Source organism: Microtus pennsylvanicus, chromosome 8 (assembly GCF_037038515.1).
Source record: "Microtus pennsylvanicus isolate mMicPen1 chromosome 8, mMicPen1.hap1, whole genome shotgun sequence".
NCBI classification, from domain to species: domain Eukaryota; kingdom Metazoa; phylum Chordata; class Mammalia; order Rodentia; family Cricetidae; genus Microtus; species Microtus pennsylvanicus.
Window position 1 is genome coordinate 45805073 of NC_134586.1, and position 20932 is coordinate 45826004.

General features: G+C 42.4%; 1 protein-coding gene across 3 annotated transcripts in view; it reads left to right on the plus strand.

The window, feature by feature from the left end:
* Window positions 1-5760: 5760 nt before the first annotated feature.
* The window catches only part of Shq1 (SHQ1, H/ACA ribonucleoprotein assembly factor), a 106894-nt gene continuing 91722 nt past the window's right edge, over window positions 5761-20932 (plus strand). For 2 of the 3 annotated variants that reach the window (XM_075983338.1, XM_075983341.1), the window contains exons 1-4: window positions 5788-6006; window positions 7245-7309; window positions 12540-12662; window positions 13371-13531. In XM_075983338.1, coding sequence (XP_075839453.1) covers window positions 5864-6006; window positions 7245-7309; window positions 12540-12662; window positions 13371-13531 — 492 coding nt within the window. In that variant the 5' untranslated portion in view covers window positions 5788-5863. Of the gene's footprint in view, window positions 6488-7244; window positions 7310-12539; window positions 12663-13370; window positions 13532-20932 lie in introns of all 3 variants that reach the window. The other variant, XM_075983340.1, reaches the window with a different exon arrangement.

Genomic DNA, 20932 nt, shown 5'->3' on the forward strand with positions numbered 1-20932 from the left:
TCTACAGATGTCTGTTAGAAACATGACATTAAGCAGCAATGACATTAAGCAGCTCTCCTTCTAGCATCCTGTCCTTCACCGGAGAGTGGGATCACTTGATATGTGTATTGCTTAGCCCTAAGGTCAAATAGACTGGTGTCAGCTGTAGCCATTGTTGATCTTTTTCAGAGGTTCATTTACCTTTTGTAAAATTAGAATTGAAGTAAATCTCATCTGAAATATCCATCACTAACTCGGTATCCCTGGATGAGCTCAGGGCTTACCACTGTGACTGGAATGGGCTGAAGGATAGAGGCAAGGAACGAACCTAGCTATACCTAAACTACATGGTGCTTTGAAAACCTTTGGAGACATTACCTGTGCCACACTCATGGCATGTGTGTCTGTATTTGTCTTGGTTACTGTGAAGAGACAGCATGACAAAGGCAACTTATAAATAAAAGCATGTCATTGGGGGCTTGCTAACAGGGGGTTGGTCCATGATCATCATGGTAGAGGTAGAAGCAGGCAAGCAAGGCATGGTGCTGGAGCAGAGGCCGAGAACTTATATCTGATCCACAAGCAAGAGGTAAAGAGAAAGGAGAGAAGGGGGGGCTGTGCCTGATAGGGGCATTTTGAAACCTCAAAGCCCAACCCCTGTGATCCACTTTCTCTAACAAGGCTACACCTAATCCTTCCTAAATAGTTCCACCAACTGTCGACTGAACGTTCACATATATGAATTTGTGGGGGCCCTTCTCATCCAAACCTCCACAGCATCCTTTGTTGCTGTTCTAAATTGTCCTTAACCAGACTACATTTATCTGTTGGCTACCTGAATCTTTACCCACATGCTACAATCTAGCCTGGGTGTTGTAGTTCATGAGGCTGAGGCAGGGGGAGTCCTGTGAATCTGAGAACAATCCAGGTTACAGGGTGAGCCCAGTCTCAAACAAAAAAGGGGACCCCAAGGAAAAGAATAATTTAGTTGGTATTTTAACTATTTTCTTCTTAATCTAGTTTTGTAATCTGTGTTCACGGTTCTAGGATTAGGGTCTTTCGTTTGTTTATTTGTTTGGTCTTTTCTCAAAATGAATCATTGCCCTGTTCAATTCTCTTGTTAAAATACCAACATTAATGTTAGGAACTAATAAGGATATAGTAACATATATTTCTAACAAAATTATAATAAAAGGGAGATATTGTAATTCTTTGATAATTAAAAGGAGAAATATAGTGTACATACCATTTCTGTTGTAAAAGTCTTCCTGTACTTCTTTGAATAGAGTAAAAGTTTAAAAGGTTTCTATGAAAAAATTAACAGGGCCTGCTGGGTGTGGTGGCTTAACCTTATAATCATAACTCAAGACTGAGGCAGGAGGATTGCTGTGAGTGTGAAGTCAGCCTAGGTTACATAGTGAGTTTAAGTCAAGCCTGAACCTCAGCTTGAGAAGTTGTCTTTTTAAGAAAGTAACAAAACTTTCAAAGCTTGGAAAGTCTGTATAAGAGATTAGTACCTTCCCCCGAACTGCTCAGAGAATGAACTAGAGGTATAAACAGCCTTAATTGCTTTAAACTCCATTGTTTGACTTGCACAGGTGCTCGCCACCTTCTGGATGCAAGGGGTATTTCACCATTTGGAGACCACACAAGACAATACGAATTGTTTATAAAAACTTGTCTTTTATGAACTCAGCCCTAAATGGGATATTGTCAGAACTCAGGAAACCCCGTAGAAGAGGAGCCAGAAAGACTGTAGGAACTCGAAGGGAAGGAAGACACCAAGAGAACAAGGCCCTCTAAATCAACACAAGCAAAGCTCATTTGAACTCACAGAGACTGCAGCAGCAGCATGTACAGGGACGGCATGGGTCTCTACCAGGTCCTCTGTGACCGTATTATGGTTTCCAGTTTAATGTTTTTATGGGACTTCTGAGTGGGTCTCTGATTCTTGTGTCATCTCTTGGGCTCTTTTCCTTCTGTTTGCCTTGTCCAACTCTAATGTGATTGTTTTTTCTCTATCTTATTATATTTTATTTTTTCATAGTTTATTATTGTCTCTTAGAAACCTTTTCTTTTCTGCAGAGAGACAGAAAGGGAGTGGATTCAGATGAGAGGGGAGTTGGGAAGGAACCGGGAGGAGTGGGGGGGAGGAGCAGTAATCAGGATATAGTATTGTGAAAACAATCTATTTTCAATAAAAAGAAAAATAAATAAAAAATTTGGGAAAAACTTGTCTTTTAAATTTAATGCTTAATTTTGAAACTCATGGCTCATAATCATATTCTTTAGACTAGAAGAGGGACTATTTTAATGCAAACAAAGATGACAGGCTATATACTTGTCCTCAGTAAGGAAAAAATATGAAGTGGGTCTAAATACAAATTCAAGGCGTACATGGAAATGTCTGCCAAAATATAAGAGACTGCAAAGACAGGTGGAAAAATTACCTTTAGAAAAGAGAAAGAGTCACAGTTGTACTTTGGTTAAAAGAGAATTTTACATTTATTATTATTATTACCGTTATTATTATTTTTGTTTTTTGAGACATCGTTTCTCTGTGTAACAGCTCTGGCTATCCTGGAATTCACTTTGTTGAACAGGCTGGGCTTGAACTCACAGAGATCCTCTTGTCTCTGCCTCCCAAGTGCTGGGATTAAAGGTGTGTGCTACTACTTTCCCGATGAACTTTACATTTTAAAAGGGAGAATGAATGTATAATTTGTATCGCTTAGTACTAATCATAAATTCAAAGATAAAGTGAACTGGGAGCTGAAGAGATAGCTCAGCAGTTAAGACCACCCGCCGCTCTTCCAGACGACCTGGGTTCAATTCCTGGCACCCACGTGGTGACTAACTGTCTGCAACTCTGGTTCCAAGAAATCTGACTTGCCTCCTCTGGCTTCCACAGGTAGCAGGCACACAAGTGGTACAGATACACATTAAGGTAAAACATCCATACATATAAAATTAAAACAAATCTGTTTACAAAAAAAGGAACCAAACTCTTCCTCCTTCCCCACATGACAAACTCCTTATATAATTATATTTTTTTCTGAATTACAGCAGATATAGTATAAATTCCTACTCCAGAACAAAATTATTGTATCATATAGTCTGTTTATTTGTGTTCTAGCACTTTCTCTCTCTCTCTGTCTTTCTCGGTCTCTCTCTCTCTGCTAAATATATAATCAAGTACCCAGGAAAAGTATAAAAAAAAAAACTTGGATTGTGAAGTGTTTTAAGATAGCAGGGCTGGATAGCAGAGCTTGTTTCATTTAATTCCCAGGCATGAATAATTAAAAATATTAATGCTTGTGACCTACAGGAATGAGGTCCCATGGTAGATATAAAGATTCTTTCCAGGGAAGTGAGTTTGGAGTAATTGGCTAAAGGCCACCTCAGGGGAATCTTTTAAGGGCTTTACTAATCCCAGATTGGCATCAATTCATTGTCAGAATTGACTATCTATTACTTTAAAGGATCCGTCTGGTCTCAAGCAGGCAGGCCTGGCCTTACAGTATGAAACCAAGATGTGAGTGGTGATATTAGAGGTTTTTTAGTTCTTTAGTGGTTTGGAGCATGGACCTAGGAATAAGACTAACCTTGGTTCCGATTGAGCCTCTGACAAACCGTGTGACCCTGTGCAAGTGAATAGATTATGATTGACTTCTTCACAGAGCTCCAGGAAGGAAAAGATGGAATCAAAACAAAGCTACTGTAGCTCTGCTACTTAGCCAGGAATCCAGCTAATGTGGGGGCCTGCTAACATCTTTTTTTTTTCAGAGTCCCAATTAAATGTCAAGATTGTTTCCTTAGAATCATCAAAAGCCAGATGTCAAGAAAACTTTTGTGGATATCTGGGGATCTTTACTGCCACAGGAAATGACTTTAAACCCTTCCTACTTATTCTCTGATTTTGTTCTTATTAGTGTTGTCTTGAGACATAGTTTCACTGTGTAGCCCAGAGTGCTTGTTATTATTAAATTGATACAACTTGGGGTCATCTGGGAATGAAGGAACCTCAATTAAGAAAATGTCTGTCATACTGGCCTGTAGGCAAATCTATGGGGGCATTTTCTTGGTTAGCGATTGACGCTGGAGAGTCCAGCCTAGTTGGGTGGTGCTACCCCTGGGTAAGTGGTCCTGGGAAAAGAGCCAACTGAACAGGCAAGAAAGCAGGGTGGTCCTCCATGGTCTCTCCTTCAATTCCTCCTCAAACTCTTGCCTTGATCTCACTGGGTCAAGCTGACCTGTGACCTGAAGTGGAAGCTAAACAAGTCCTTTCCTTCCCAAGTAGCTTTTGGGCACGGTATTTATCACAATAAGAAAGGAACTAGGACACCTAGCCTGGCTGGGAACTCATTATATAGATGGCGCTAGCCTAAAACTTGCACAATCCTCCTGCCTCTGCCTTCTGTGTGTGAGATTACAGGTGCAAGCCACTGAGCCCAGGTATTCCACTGACTTTCACAAATGTCTTCAGGTTACAATTGCTGTGATGAAACACCATGACCAAAGCAAGTTGAGGAGGAAAGGGTTCATTTGGCTTATCTGTACCGCTGTTCATCATGGAAGGAAATCAGGGCAGGAACTCAAACAGAGCAGGAACCCGGAAGCAGGAGTTAATGCAGAGGCCATGGAGGAGTGCTGCTTACTGGCTTGCTCTTCATGGCTTTCTCAGCCTGCGTTTTAATAGAACCTGGACCACTAGCCTAGAGATGGCCCAGCCCATCAATCACTAAGAAAATACGCTACGTATTTGCCTACAGCCTGATGTTATGGAGGCATTTTCTTAATTAAGGTTTCTTCCTCTCAAATGACTTTAGCTTGTGTCAAGTTGACACAGAACTAGCCAGCGCAATACTAGATTTGGGCTGTGCTGGTTCCTCGAAGTAAGAGGAATGAGAGCAAAGGAAGCCCAAGAGAATACATGAGGGAAGAGTAGGATTAGTGGGAAAGGCATTTGAGAGAGTAAGCATCACAGAGGAACTAAAGAGAATGATTGAGATGAATAAAGAAAAAAGACAAAAGACAGATTATAACACTTGTAAGAAAACAGAGAAAAATGACACAGGATAAATCAAAAGGACACTGATAAGGCACCTGGATTCTGATCCTGTTGAACCTCTCTCAGTCCACTTGTCCTTGGAATTTGTAGTGTGGGTTAGAGGATTGTTGCTCTGTCAAAGAGCAAACTATTCAAAGAAGGGATCAAGAAGGGGAGCAGAAGGAGGGGACTAGTGGTCCGTTTTTTGTCACTTCAGGTGAAAATTTAAGGAAACCTGGGAGAATCGGACAATGTAAGTAGCTGTGGCTACTGCAGAACCTGCTCCTACTTGCTGAGTGCTGGCAACTTGATCTTGGATAACTTCATGCTATCGTAGCAGCATCTGAGGAGGCTGGACTAATATCCTCCTTTTATAGTAGAGGTTTCTTAAGTATATAGAAACTTTGTAGTTGTTCTAAGGTCGTGCAATTGGGAAATGCCTGCACAGGAATACACTTTGTTGATTTGAATAACTGAGGTGATTAAAATAATTTCTAAGCCTCTCCATAGGTCCCTGTGAGTTTAGAGTAAATTCGTGTTCTGGTTAGTGCGCAAATTTCTCGGTTAGATTTCCTGTTTTTCCAAAAATTCCGTCAGCCGAAGTCTTATAGGCCTGGCTTCAGGGCATCCTTTCTCTTTCAAGTCAATTTGAAAACTCCGCCTTGCCAGAAAAAGCGTCCTTTCTCCAAGGAGACCGGCGCGGGACGGGACTTCCGGCCCCACGCGCATCCACTTCCGCTTCTGGCCGGAAGCGCTGAGGCAGACGGCGTGGGTCTGGCGCTGGGGAACCTGGCGCGTGCGTAGCTGGCCCGTGGTGGCTCCAGGCGCGCGGCGATGCTGACCCCCGCGTTCGAGCTGAGCCAGGACCGCGACTTCCTCACGGTCGCCATCCGCGTGCCTCACGCGCGCGCCTCCGAGTTCGACGTGTACTTCGAGGGGGTGGACTTCAAGTTCTACGCCAAGCCCTACTTTCTGAGGCGAGTTCCCGCCGCCTGCGCCCTGCGTTTACTCGGGAACCTGCGCTCGTGGACACACTCACGGGGCTCTCGCCGCTGCCTCGGCGGCTTTTCCCTGGAGCGCGGTCTCCCGCGCAATCGCCTCCTTCCTCACCTGCCCATCTCACCACCGGGCACGGGGGCACCCACCCAGTGTCTGTCCTGTCACCCTCGGTCCTTCCTGTCTTGTGCTGTTCTCACTGCACGCCCACGCTTCTCCCCAGCGCGGTGACTTCCCCTCAGGGTCGGCCTTTTGACACACGCCGGCACGCTTTCCTTGTCCGCCTCCTAGCGGACCGTTTTCTGCTCCCTGCGGTTCTCAGGTTCCCTTCGCATCAGTTTAGCCAATTTCTGCCTGGCTGCCACTAGAGGCGAGTAATAGCACTTGCCCGTCTGGATTTTTCTCCGTGTTGAACCAAAACAGTAGTGGCAGCTTACACTGGGGCGCCCTTTGATGTAGTAGGTACGCAGCGTTTTAAGTGCTCGCACTTGCGTCACCTTAATTTTGATAGCCATACTTTGACTTAGGCAGTACTGTGAGCCCCCTTGAGCGGTGAACGCTGTTAGTCTTATTAAACTTGTTCATCCGTTGCCCTCCGCTTTTCAACTGAGCGCTCCGCTGCAGTCAAGCTGGTTTCTTCACGGCTCTTGACTCTTATCTAACCACTAAGATATTAACTAGCATGCCAACTTGAAAATCGAGTAGGTCACTCCCAACCTATGGAACTGTGGATAGTAATGAACCATGTAGAAATCATTTTCCCTATACCCATAAAACCTTGGATGTCGTTTTACTTATAAACTAAATTAAAATAAAGTATAATAAACATAACTGCATTTAACAACTACCGTTTATTATGAAGTTCTCCCCCCCCCCCCCGCCCCGTCTGTTTGGTGGCTAAAGTATTCAAATGAAAAGATATGTCATCTTTGATTTTTACTTTCTTAGCTGAAGGAATCTAAGTTATTTAGCTTTTAAAATGTGAAAGATATCTGAAAGTTGCCGTTCAGATGGTTGATAGATTTTGTTTTTCGAAACAGGATTTCTCTGTTCCTAGCTGACCTGGAAATAGATCTGTAGACCAGGCTGGCCTCAGACTCACAGAAATCCGCCTGCTGGGATTAAAGGCCTGCACCACCCACCTAGTGATGGTTGATAGATTTTGTTGGCTAAATATATTCTGTGTTTGGTGATCACTTACCTTGTGTTAAATCTTCAGATTAACGCTTCCTGGAAGGATTGTGGAAAATGGAAGTGAGCAGGGGTCCTATGATGTGGATAAAGGTATGGCCTTTGGGGTTTTGGATAGGTTTTTCTCTATTTTTTATTTGTGTGTATGCTGGTGTTGCCAAAATTCCTTCCCCAAGAGATGCCATCTACCTCTCCTAAGGTCTCACTGATGAACTAAATGTGATTCCACCGAAGTTCCCTGGGGGAACCATTGAGTTCACTAGGTTTACAGAGTAGTGGGTAAGGGGTTATGGGCAGGAACATAGATAGCTGATCCTGAAGTAGCCACAGTGGAAGTCTACATGGCTTCCTCAGGCCGCATAACTAATTCCCTCCCTTTATCCTATGCTCTAGCCCCTCCTCCAAGACCACGTGTAGTTGGGACAGAATGGTTTCATAACACTGGTTGTGGGATGGGGGCTGGGGTGGTGGATGAATAATTAGGTGAGGGTCCCATGACCCCCCCCCCCCACTCCCTGCTCCTGTGAGGCAAGGTAAAATAGTCCACAGGCTCAGCTTTGATGGCAGTTTGTGAGCAGGCCCTCCAGAACTGAAGATGGTGGCAGTTTGATTCGGAGCATAAGTAGGTGTAGATGGGCATGTTGGGAGGCGCTTGTGGATTGGGGGGGCGGGGGGTTCGTGTGTGCGGATGTGCAAATGGAAGCCAAAGAACAACCTCTGATGTCATCTGAAGGAATTCTTTTTAGACAGGGTTTCTCACTTGCTTGTTGCTTATTGGGCTAGACAGGCTGGGCAGTGAGCCACTGAATACTCCTGTCTGCTCCCCAGCTCCAGGATTACAAACATGCCCCGCTACTCCTTATGTTTTGTCTGGGTTCTGGGAACCAAACTCAGGGCCTCCAGCCTGTATGGCAAGTGCTTTACTCATTGAGCCATAGGCCCAGCTCCAGCCAGGGTTTTGTGGATTCCTACATAGCCACACAGCAGTATTTTTAAATGTCGAGACATTGCCATATGCTACATAACTCTTCTTTAATGTCTAGTGCCTGTTATCTGGATTTGGGGCAGTTATAGCAGTTTTCTGTCTTAAAATATTTTTCAAGAATCTTTAAATTTGAATCAAATGTTCTAGTTCCATTTTTCAGGAATTGTTTCTACATTTGGGACATGTGTAGAAGTAAACATCAACATGAAATGATTGATTTTAAAATATGAAGGATTTATGAGCTTTTGGATGGAATTTTTCTTTTATAGTTTTCAAACTTGGATTTTAATTACAGGCAGTTGAGAAATTATCCATGGAAGAAATTTAATGAGGAATTGAGTTTTCTTTTTGTGATTGATAAGTCTTTATTTTAGCTTGCCACAGAACCTGTTTATTTTACTCTTCTGCAAACTATTATCTTTTCCTTTGTCACTGGATTTGGAGTAAGAGTCGCTTGAAGAGCCCGCAGAGTAGCTCGGTAGGTAAAGGTGCTTGTCTAGTAAACCTGGCAGCCTGAGTTTGGTTTCCAGAACCCATGAAAATGTAAAGGAGAAAACTGGCTCCGAAGAGCTCTGCTCCGAATACCACACATAAATCATAGCCCAACTCCCCCCAACACACACACATATGCACGTACAATAATAATAATTTTTTTAGTTCAAAAAGAGTAATTTATATACACTTGTATAATTTATTCAGTAACTATTGACCAGGAAGTAGGGTCAAGGAGGGAAAATGAGACTGAGAAACTTAGGATCAAATTTCCACCCTTAATGCAGTACAACTGTTGTGATATTGAGGTATAAGGAAGCTGCCATCCTAGATTGTGGATCTATCTTTAGTTGCCAATAAGTTACATATAACAATGAGATTATTAAACTTTATTGCTGGAGAGATAGCTCAGCTACTAAGCGCATACATATGCTGCTTTTGCATAGGATCTAAGTTTCTGGTTTGTGGTACACAGAGGCTTACAGTTACCTGTAATTTCAGCTCCAGGGAATCTGACACCCTCTTGTGGCTTTCATTGGCACTTGTACTCGCATGTATATATTAAAAAAATAAAACTGTAAAGTTCTTAGAGCTGAGGAGTTGTATATGTGTGGGCCTTTGGGTTGAGTTGCATTTGGTTTATTGGATTGCTAAAAGAGGTACAATGTTTGTTTATTTATTTATTTATTTGGTTTTTCGAGACAGGGTTTCTCTGTGGTTTTGGAGCCTGTCCTGGAACTAGCTCTTGTAGACCAGGCTGGTCTTGAACTCACAGAGATCCGCCTGCCTCTGCCTCCCAAGTGCTGGGATTAAAGGTGTGCGCCTCCACCGCCTGGCGAGGTAAAATGTTTAAAACAGTAGACTGGAAATAGGGGCACACACTTGTAATCCTGGTGCCCAGGAACCTAAGGTAGGAACATAATTTCATGTGAATTTGAGGCTAGCCAGGGCCACAGAGCAAGGCTGTCTCAAGGAAAAAAAAAATCTCTTGAGTTAATAAAGAAATTATTAAATTGCAATTACTTTAGTGTAGTTTGAAAGCCACTGCTGTTCTTTGGATTAGCTATTCTAATTCCCTCCTAGTCCAAAAATGTATTTCATAAATAACTGTTGGTTAGTGCTGTTGCCTCCTCAGGCCCCTGGATTTTAGGAACTCTTTGTTTTGATGTTTTGACTAGGTTAAGATGGTACGAGGTAACACCAGCACATTCTGTGGTTTGGACACATTGATTTCTGATCGCAGTGACAGCTTTGGAAAAGCCCTTCTTAAGACTTTTTTAAAATCTTGATTTATAGTCACTAAATCTATAATAAGGGTCAAATTTTGGAACCCCTTGAGGAATTATGTTTTTTAAGTTTAAATTGTTAAATGTTTTTGTTAAACAGCTATGTTTATTGGTGTATATTCATTGCAGAAGGGTGTTAAGCTTTATGAGAACAGTTTCTGTCATGTATATCGTATATTTCAATCATGTTCATCACCCCAAGTTTTTTCCTTTCTCCCTTCTCTCCCTTTTCTTCTCCTGCCAGTGTCCTTGCCCCTAGTTTTCCTCTGCTTTCATGTCTCATACACAAGGACATACCCATACTCAAACACACATACACACATGCCCGCAAGTGCACACAACCACACCCACAGAGAGATGTGTGTATTATCATCCGTCTGTCTGTCTGTCTGGTTTATGCATCTATAAAAAGACACTTTGGTCCACAAATGAGACAAAGCATATTTGTCCTTCTGTGTCTGGCTTATGTCACTTAATATGATCTTTGTTTTTTTGTAAGTGACATCATTTTTTTAAATGAATGAGTAAAAGTCTGTTGTGTAGATATACATTTTCTTTGTTTATCTGTTGATGGGCATCTAGACTGAGTCTGTCACTTGGTTGTGGTGAATGTGTTGCAGGGAATTTAGATATGCAGGTGTCTCTGTGGTGTGATGACTTGGACTCCTTAGGGTATATACCTAGGAGTGTTAGCTGGGTAGTATGGTGATTCTAGTTTTAGTATTCTGGGGGCCATTCTTATTCTGAGGTGCTAAGGTGCTAAGATTAGTTTATATTCTCACCAGCGGTGCATAAGGGATCACTTCTCTGCATCTTTGCCACCATTTGCTGTTGTGTTTTCTTTGTAAGAGCCATTCTGACTGAGCTGAGATGGAATCTCAGTGTACTTTTAATTTGCATTTCCTTCTTGGCTAAGGATGCTGAGCATTTTTTTCCATGTGTTTATTTGCCATTTGGTTAGGTTGCTTGGTTTTTTTCCTTTGTGTGTTTATGTCTATAAGTGTGGTTTGTGTTGTGGAATATTATAACTATGTAAAGATGTGTTACATTTGTTACAGTATGTTTTGGAATACTACTTTAACTATGTAAAGCTGTGTTATGTTTGTTTATGCTACATTTGTTTAATTATGTAAAGATGTGTTGCTGTTTCACCTTGCCTGCCTAAGGCACCTGATTGGTCTAATAAAAAGCTGAATGACAGCCGTGCGGTGGTGGCGCACGCCTTTAATCCCAGCACTCGGGAGGCAGAGGCAGGCTGATCTCTGTGAGTTCGAGACCAGCCTGGTCTACAAGAGCTAGTTCCAGGACAGGCTCCAAAACCACAGAGAAACCCTGTCTCGAAAAACCAAAAAAAAAAAAAAGGCTGAATGGCTAATAGCTAGGCAGTAGAGGGATCGTAGGGCTGGTGAGCAGAGAGAATAACTAGGAGGAGGAGTCTAGGCTGGAGAGAAGAGAGAACAAGGGAGGTGCCTAGGACCTGCTGGCCAGTTATCTCCCAGCCAGGGAGCCACTCGACAAGCAGAAACAGTAGGGCAAATAGAATGAAAGAAAGGTAAAAAGTCCTAGGGCAAAATATAGATGAAGAGAAACAGGTCAGTTTAAGTTATAAGAGCTAGTGGGATAAGCATAAGATAAGGCCAAACATTCATAACTATTAAGTCTCCATGTTTTGATTTGGGAGCTGGTTGGTGGCCCAAAAGAAAGCCTGCTACAGGCTAGTACCTGTGTATGTGTTCATGTGTGTTGTAGGAGGCCGCTTGTTCGTTCCCGGCTGCTCAGACGCAAAATAACCACACAGAAACTGTATTAATTAAATCACTGCTTGGCCCATTAGCTCTAGCTTCTTATTGGCTAACTCTTACATCTTAATTTAACCCATTTCTATTATTTTATATTTTACCATGAGGCTCCTGTCCTACGGGCAGAGTTCCAACTGGCAGCTCGTGTTTCCCCTCTGGTGGCTACATGGTGTCTCCTGACTCCGCCTTCTTTCTCCCAGCAGTTAGTTTAGTTTTCCCCACCTAGCTCTGTTCTGCCCTGCTATTGGCCCAAAGCAGTTTCTTTATTAATCAGTGGTAATCACAGCATACAGAGGGGAGTTCACATCACATGTGTGTATGTGCATGTGGATATAGATCAGAGGTTGACTTAAGGTGTCTTTAAAGTCCACTTCATTTTTGAGACAAGGTCTTTCCCTGAACCTGGAACTTGCTGCTTCAGCTTGGCCAGCAGCCCAGGGTTCTTCCTGTTTCCACTCCTCTAGCACTGGGATTATAGCTATTTGCTGTTGTACTCAGGTTATTGTATATGTGCTAGAGATTCAAACTTAGATCCTTATGGTTGTGGAAGAAACAATTCCTAAACTGGGTCATTTTTCCAGCCTGAGTATTTTGTGTTTGAGTTCTTTATATGTTCTGGATAGTAATTCTCTTCAGATGTATAGTTAAAATTTTTTCCTCATATAATTATGTATTATTCCTACTTGCATTTCTCTTATATATACTTACTGAAGTCTTTGAATATTTTAATATATCTAAATATAAAACAATTTCTCTTAAAGGAATTTTTACCATTCGATTGCCCAAGGAAACTCCTGGTCAGCATTTTGAGGGGCTGAACATGTTAACTGCTCTTCTGGCACCAAGAAAATCGAGGTCTGCCAAACCACTTGTGGAAGAAATAGGTATGTTTGCTGTAGTTGGGAGGAGATGAAGATAAGTAGGAATATCTGTAATATTTTGTTTTTCTAGGAGAAGAGACTTGGGGCCCGAAAATTAGAGGAAAAAAGTTCAAGAGAAGAAAATAAAAAGGAAAGATTAAAGTCACTGTGAAAATAGCTTATCTGGTATCACAATTAGAAGTCATAACCAGTAGTGGACCAGTAGACCAGTCACATTTTTTCTTTACCAATTAAAACATCTTGCTAGAAGTAGATAGTTGAAAACATTTTATAATACTAGGTCACAAACTATAGTGTTTATTTCCAATATCCTGGACTCCCACCCCTGCTCTTCCCAGGCTCTGTCCCCTCTTCTTTCCTAGACCACCAGGGCCTTCTCCTTGGCCTGATTGTGAGTCTTAGAGTGTGTTCCTTTTTGTCTGGCTTCTTACTCTACGTTCTCATGAGGCATATCTGTGTTACAGCAGAGGCCCATGTGTATATATATATATATCTTCATCATGATTTTGTGAGTTTCTCTATATCTCCTCCTGTTGGTGCACATTTACGGTGGCTCTGCGTTTTGGCCATCACGAGCAGTGGGGCTGTGGATATTCTTGTCTGTGCCTTTGGTGTACAATGGGAGGCCTTTTTCCCGTGGCGGCTTCCTGCTCTCATTGTACCTAGACACCTCAGTACTTTAAAGAAAAAATTAATGTTGAACGCATTTAGGTGCTTCTGGAGTTTCTGAGGAAGGAGCTGATGATGAGGATGCAGACTTTGACTGGGAAATCGAGCAGACTCCCTATGAAGAGGTCTCAGAACGCGCTCTGCAGTCACAGTGTCACTATGGATTTGGAAACCTGCGAGCAGGTGTGGTTCAGCGGTTACAGGTATGCTGTCCTGGAAGACAATGGCACAGGGTTTTCAACTTCATTTCCGCTCACCCAGGGCGTTTTTAAGGTGACATAGTTAGTGCCTGTAGCAAGCAGGGTCACACAGCTGTCCATTCTTCCTTGTCCAGCCTGCTGCTATCCTTATGGTTCAGGATGGGAACCATCTAGAACAAACACACACAACCTCTCTCTACTGGTGCTTCTGCACAGCGTTAAGGAAGCATGATGCACCTAAGGATGGAGAGCAAGTACTAGGGTGTGATACAGCGTCTGTTTCACATGTGCGGGAGACAGGAGTTCCTGATGAGGACCAGCCTGGGAGCTTTTTGTTCAGTTTTTTTTTTGTTCTTATTTTAAATTTGGGGGCTGAATGTATGTATATGTGTGTGTGTGTATGTATATACATGTATGTATATATGTACATTTGTGTCTATATATGTATGTATGTTTGTGTACCACAAATTCACCTGGTATCTGCAGAGGATATATGTACACACACACACACACACACACACACACACACACACACACACACACACACACACACACAAATGGATGTAGATAAATAGATAGAGATATTGATGTAGATATAGTTTGGGTTCTCTTTAAGTTTGTAATCCCTCTACTTCAGTCTTTTGTGGGATTACAGGCATGCTCCTCCTCTAGATTGTGTTTTGGTAAGATTTTTAAGTTCTTAGTACACAGTAGATATTATATTCTGCTTATTCTTGGTGGAGATCAAATGTAAACTTTCATTCGAGTGCTGTTTATGAAATTTCAGTTTTTGCAATGTTTTGAGTCTTAGATTTTCCCATGAGTGATATTCAGGAAATAAGGTGTATCTGAGTCTGTCAAGAAAAACCTGGGAGTCTATATTCTGGTTGTACTTGTGCCTCCGTTTAGATTTGGGATACTGTGATGATCACTGACCACAAGTAACTTGTTCTGTCTTGGTAAAATGGGAATGATTTAAAAATATCATGAAATACTGAAAACTTAAGAGAAAATTCTGGGAAGTGTTGGGCGTTATAAAGACTCCTGCCCTTGAAACATTGAAGTTACTCTCAAGATTCCTGCAAGAGAATAAAATTGGCATTTACCCTGTAGCAAATAACCCAAAGAAACGTGTGTGTAAAAGCTTGGGCACTTTTCTGCCGTACGTGCCGTGCCCTCTGCTGCTCTGGTCTCTTGTTTTCTTGGTGATCTCTGAGGTACTTAGAATGGAGTAGGCTTCATGCAGCTCTGGCAGAAACCAAAGTACATGGGCTTCAGCTGTTTGGCCAACAGCTAATTTGTGATCATTTTATTTGGGGCTGGCCTGTTCAGAGCTACAAATGAAGGCTAGTACTTGTCATACAGGCTCAGTCCAGAATCTTCATTCAGGTGAAAAGTGCCCCTGTCCAGATTTTTGGTAGGGAAGATTCCTTTGAGGTTGTTGCTTACTTGCTTTGGTGTTTGGAGACAATCTTACTATGTAGCTGGCCTTGAACCTAGACTCTTCTTGCCTCAGCTTTCCAAATGTACAAAGTGTGACCACTTAGAAGGGATTCTTCTTGCTTAGGGAATACAACAGAACCATAGTTTAGATGAGGCCAAGTCCCTTTTAGGTTAAAAGTTTTTATATTTGTTGAAAAGATTTTTAAAGTTATTTAGGTTGCTTTTAAACAAACATTGTCATGAAGTACTCTTTATTTTTTGATATGGGGTCTTAGGTATCCTAAGTTGTCCTGGAACTCACTAAGTTGCTGAGCTTGGCCTTAAATTTCTGATTCTCCTGCCTCCCCTACTGAAGCCTTGGGAGCACAGATACATAACATGGCACCTAGATTTTATTGTAAAAAGTAGTACTATGAAACATAAAAGTTATATATATTCTTGGGAATAGAATGGTATTTCAGGGCATGAATGTAGGTAGTACTCTGTGTCTGTCTGAATGGTGAAACTAAAGCATCAGACGCCTATATACCTGCCACTCAGACTAGAAATGGAAGTATTGGTATAGTTAGGATGCCCTGTCCATCCCTTTATGTTTACATCTTTTCTTTCTCAATCAGAAATACTGTTGTTTTTTTTTAAAGATTAACTATCTAAAATTGCTAAACTCTTTTTCAAACATTAATAGCACGAACATTGTTTTCCTAGAACTCACTTTAGAAAGAGAAGGGCGCTCGAATGAATGGACTGGAGGGTTTTAGAATGTGCGCTGTGTCCTGCTAGCAGTAGTGGCTTGCCACCCCGTGCACAGAGCACTGAAATTCCAGACACTCTCAGAACCTCCAGTTTCCACATATGTTTAATTTGTCAACAAAACCTTATCTGAAACCACATGGTTTTGTTCTAGTGTCTCTCTTTCTATTTTTTTCTTTCTTTCTTCCTTTCTTTCTTTTTAATATTTATTTATTTATTATGTATACAATATTCTGTCTGTGCGTATGCCTGCAGGCCAGAAGAGGGCATCAGACCTTATTACAGATGATTGTGAGCCACCATGTGGTTGCTGGGAATTGAACTCAGGACCTTTGGAAGAGCAGGCAATGCTCTTAACCACTGAGCCATCTCTCCAGCCCCCCCCCCTTTTTTTTTTGAGACAAGTTCTCACTTTGTAAGTCAGGCTGGCCTTCAACTTTTGGTAATCCTCCTGTCTCAGTGTTACCATACCCAGCTGGTTCTGTCAATATGTTTTATTTAATTTTAAAATTTATTATTATTGTGTTTGTGTATATATGTGTATGACTCATGCATGTGAGTGCAGGTACGTTTGTTATAGCATGTATGTGGAGATCAGAGGATAGTTTTCAGAATTCATTTTTTTTCTCTATACCGTGGGTTCTAGGAATCAAACTCAGGTTATCAGGCTAGCACAGTTTCTGTTGGCTGTGGTAAAATATCTTGACCAAAGGCAACTTAGGAAAGAAAAAGTTTATTTGAACTAACGGTTCTAGAGGGAGGGTCTCTGATGGTAGGCAGGGCATGGCATGGTGGCAGGAACAGGAGGCAGGCTATTCACAGTTCCTTTCTACACACAGGAAGTAGAGAGAGGGAGCTAGAAGTGGGAAGAGACTATACACTCTCTCAAAGTTTCTTCTTACAAGGTTTCACATCTTTAAAGACCCATAACCTGTCCATACTAGTTGTTGACCAAGTGTTGATATGTCTGAGCCTGTGGGGGACTTTTGCCATTCAAACTACCACACACGGCAAGTGATTTTACCAACTGAGCCATCTCTCCAGCCCCTAGTACGTTTTAAAAGCTATTTTAAGCTACATACTTAGTGTGTGGGTCTGAATTATTACTGTGAAGTAGTAATGTGCTTGGATAGTGAGTGCTACCACAGCCTTCTACCACACTGTTGTTCTCGAACACCTTTTCAGTCCAGAGTTCCAAACCTGAAGCCACCAAGTTGGGATTTATGTGGATCTGTCTGCGCTTCTCAGGGCATCTTTACTACTGCGTCTGCACTTTTTACCAGGAGACAGATCCAGTAAAAAGCTTTAAAGAAAATGGGACTTTCTGCACGAATTAAATTTGAGGGATATGGTGTTCTTCATAACATTAGGAATTAATCAGACTTTCAAAAATCATAGTAAGGTTTATGTTTTTTTTTATCAGATGAGTTTACAGCTGCTGTTTGTGATGGTCACATCGAGTGGCTAAAAAGTGACCATATAACATAAACAGTGCTGCCCTCTTTCTTTTAGTGAAGAAGCTATAGTGTGCCTAGAAGAGGTCACCACACCGTAAGAGGATTCAGAACATTTGTCTCAAAATATAATTTAAAAAATGACTTTTCTAATACTGTGTTTTCTTACAATTTTAGTTTCTGTAATTTCTGCATTTGGATCAAGACCCACACAAAACATTTGTTCACTACTTGTATTTTGCCAGTATTTCCTTATTTTTTTTAAACTGAAAATAGTTTTGTTTTTTCTGATGTTCTCATTAAAAAATGTAACACAAAGAAAAATGTCTTCAGTGAATAATTTAACTCTTTTTTTTTTTTTTGGTTTTTCGAGACAGGGTTTCTCTGTGGTTTTGGAGCCTGTCCTGGAACTAGCTCTTGTAGACCAGGCTGGTCTCGAACTCACAGAGATCCGCCTGCCTCTGCCTTCCAAGTGCTGGGTAATCCATGCGCCACCACCGCCCAGTTTAATAATTTAACTCTTTACAGGAAGAATAATCCTGTCTCCTTTTAAACAGGTTTGCAGCTTCTCTGTTTTATCTGATAATGAAAATATTACTGCTGAAGCAAATTCTCTCCCCACTCTCCCCACCCCTGCTTCCCATGTACATACATACACCCGATTTCTTGCCTTTCTTGAAATCTCTGCCAGCCACCAGCGCGTTTTTGGAAAACTGCCCTGGCTGCTCAGAGTCAGGGCTGCACAACAAGCTGTTGGCGCTGGTGGCTGCCAGAAGCCGCAGCCCTGGAGTCTCTGGGCACCATCCCAGTCAGCCGTCTCCTGAGACGGCCTTGTTGCAGGATGCCAGGCCTTCTGGCCCTTGCTTTCCTTTGGCTGCTTCAGGGACCTGAGGTCTTTGTCTCCAGGAGACACACTGGCCAGATGCATACACAGTGCGTTTTCTTTCCCGATTGGGTCCTGTTTGATCTGTGATTTAAGTGTGCACAAGGCTGGCTTAAATCCTCCATGACCTTTTCCTGGCAGTGTTCATCTTCAGATCACTCGGGACTAGTGACCACAGCAATTCTAAAAGAGAGAAAAAGGAATTCTTTTCTTTCTGCTGAAGTTCATTCTCTTTTCTTCCTTTCCTTGAGTTGATTGATGCCACAGACTTTTCTTTTGTAGTGCTAAGGATTGAATCCAGGACTGCATGCATTCTAAGCAAGTGCTCTACCTCCGAGCTGTGCCTCCAACCATGCCTTACTTTAGATTCCAGTCTAACTTTGTGCCCGGCCGCTTTAGTTTCTTATTAGGGTCCAGTTTGAGCAAGGCCGTGGTATGTATGTGCATAGAACAGTGCAGGTGGGGTGGCCCAGATGGGAATAGTCACATGGTGTGATTTCTCTGCCACAGTGCTGTGGTGGCCTTGAGTCAGTAGACTAGCGTGGAGCAGAGCTGGGGCTGGAAAGAGTTGCTTTTTTTCCAGTTCATCCCATGAAGTTGGGGACTTTATATGTATACTCATTATTGGATCTCTATTCCAGCAACCAGACCAGTCCACAGCCCTGCACTATGCACTCAGTAGTAATTTCTTTCTGACTGCCAAGCACACTGTTCTAGTTAGGGTTAAGATTGCTGTAATGAAACACCATCACCAAAAGCAAGTTGGGGAGGAAAGGGTTTATTTGGTTTACACTTCCACTGAAGGAAACTGAGACAGAAACTCAAATAGGGTAGGAACCTGGAGGCAGGAACTGATGCAGAGGCCGTGGAGGAGTGCTGCTTACTGGTTTGCACCTCATGGCTTCTAAACCTGCTTATAGAACCCAGAGATGGCACCACCCATAAGAGCTGGGCCTTCCATTATCAGCGACTAAGAAAATGTCCTACCGGCTTTTCTACAGATCTTCTGGAGACATTTTCTCAACTGAGACTCCATTTCTCTGATAACTATAGTTTATGATAGCTGGGCAGTGGTGGTGCATGCCTTTAATCTTGGCAGAAGCAGGCAGATCTCTGAGTTCGAGACCAGGGTGGTCTACAGAGTGAGTTCCAGGATAGACAAGGCTACACAGAGAAACCTTGTCTTGAAATATCAAAACCTAAAACTATAGTTTGTATTAAGTTAACATAAATTAGCCACTTCACACTGAGTGTGCAGTGAAAAAGAAGGTAGACTAGACCCCTCCCCATGAAACATTCTATGGAGAAGATGGACAGTCTTCAGGTAGACAGTAAATAGGCTAATGGCAATAGTAGCAGGTGGAAGAAAATCGTGGTATATGAGCCTGGGACCGTTTTGATGAGGATGCCCAGAGGAGGCCCCTTGGAAGATGGGCCATGCATGGAGTTATGATGACAGGGCACTGTAGATGCAGAGGGTCAGAGTGGAGACAGATGTATATGTCCATAAATGAAAAGAAACCTGTGTGTGGCTCTAGTGGACTTGGGCCAGAGGGAAAGGCTGGCATCGGTTTGAAAGGCAATCTGGGCTTGTGATGTAGAGCAAGGAATCTGGGTTCTGAGAGTCCGTTTCCCTCTGAAACACAGAGTTTTCTGTTGGTCCTCACAGATTATAGCCCATTCACGACCTTAAGTCTGTCCAGGTGCAATAATTAGTTGTTCTCCCCTTTCCCCTTCCCACACAACTCACTTTGATTACTGCTAGCGAGTAAGGAAACTGAAGGGGAAGGAGGATTTGTGTTCTCAGTAGAAGCCGGTGAGTAACAGGGAACAGCCTTGGAATGGAGACAGAGAGAACAGGGAATCTGACATTAGTGAGTGTGTTTAGGCCTGTATTATATTGTTTAATATTAATAGTAGGTGTGGCTCCAAATGCCATTCCCTTCCCCAAGAAGAGCAAAACGATGTCATGTGATTACTTGTCCTGTAAAGGTTTTACATTACATGGCAGAAGAACTTGGCAGCTGTGATTAAAGATGCTATCGACATGGATTTTGTATGTGGGCCCCTCTAATCACAGAGGGAAGAGATGAGGCCATGTGATGAGCTGAGGGAGGGATGATGCCATGCTGTGGATTCATTGTCCTGCCTCCCCTCCCGAGGTTTTTGTCCACATGTGCCCTAGCCTCCAGGAGGGAAGAAGAGCCAATTCTGTGCTTCTGGGGAGAAAGTGTTCTGGTGGATTCAGCTGCAGAGACTGCGAGTTTTTCCCATGGAAACTTTGCTGCATGCTTGTTGAGCTCTTTGCACCATGACTGTTCTGTTTCAATTTATTATGAATTGCATAAACTTGAGGGCTGCCCTGAGACTCTTAACTACTGTTTATAATAGGATTTCTGTAGGAAAATGCATTCCAAGTCTGCAAGAAGTAAACTGCAAAGGAACTTTGGAATGTAAATTTTATGTTTGTGGACAGCCATTAGTCTGGTTGTTGCCTCAGATGTTTGTATTTGAAAGTATTAAGATATTCTAGTTGATCCAGTAGCTTCCAGAAAGGTCATCGGATCCCTTTGTTAACATTTGAATGTACGTCTGTCAAGACCTACACGCTTTGTGGTAAGAAAGGAAGAGTTTATTTAGTTTTAGACTTTATAGATATCTATTTACTTGGTGTGAATATGTGTGCCTGTACCTGTTTACATGCATGGTTTTCAGGAGGAGGTCAGAGGACAGTTGCTTTTGGGTCAGTTCTCTCCTTCCACCGTGAGGGTCCGGGGGATTGAACTCAGTCAGATTACCCACTGAGCCATTTCTCTGGCCCCAGAACTCTTTTTTTGGTGTTGGTTTGTTTGGAAATTATGGTTGTGCAGGGAG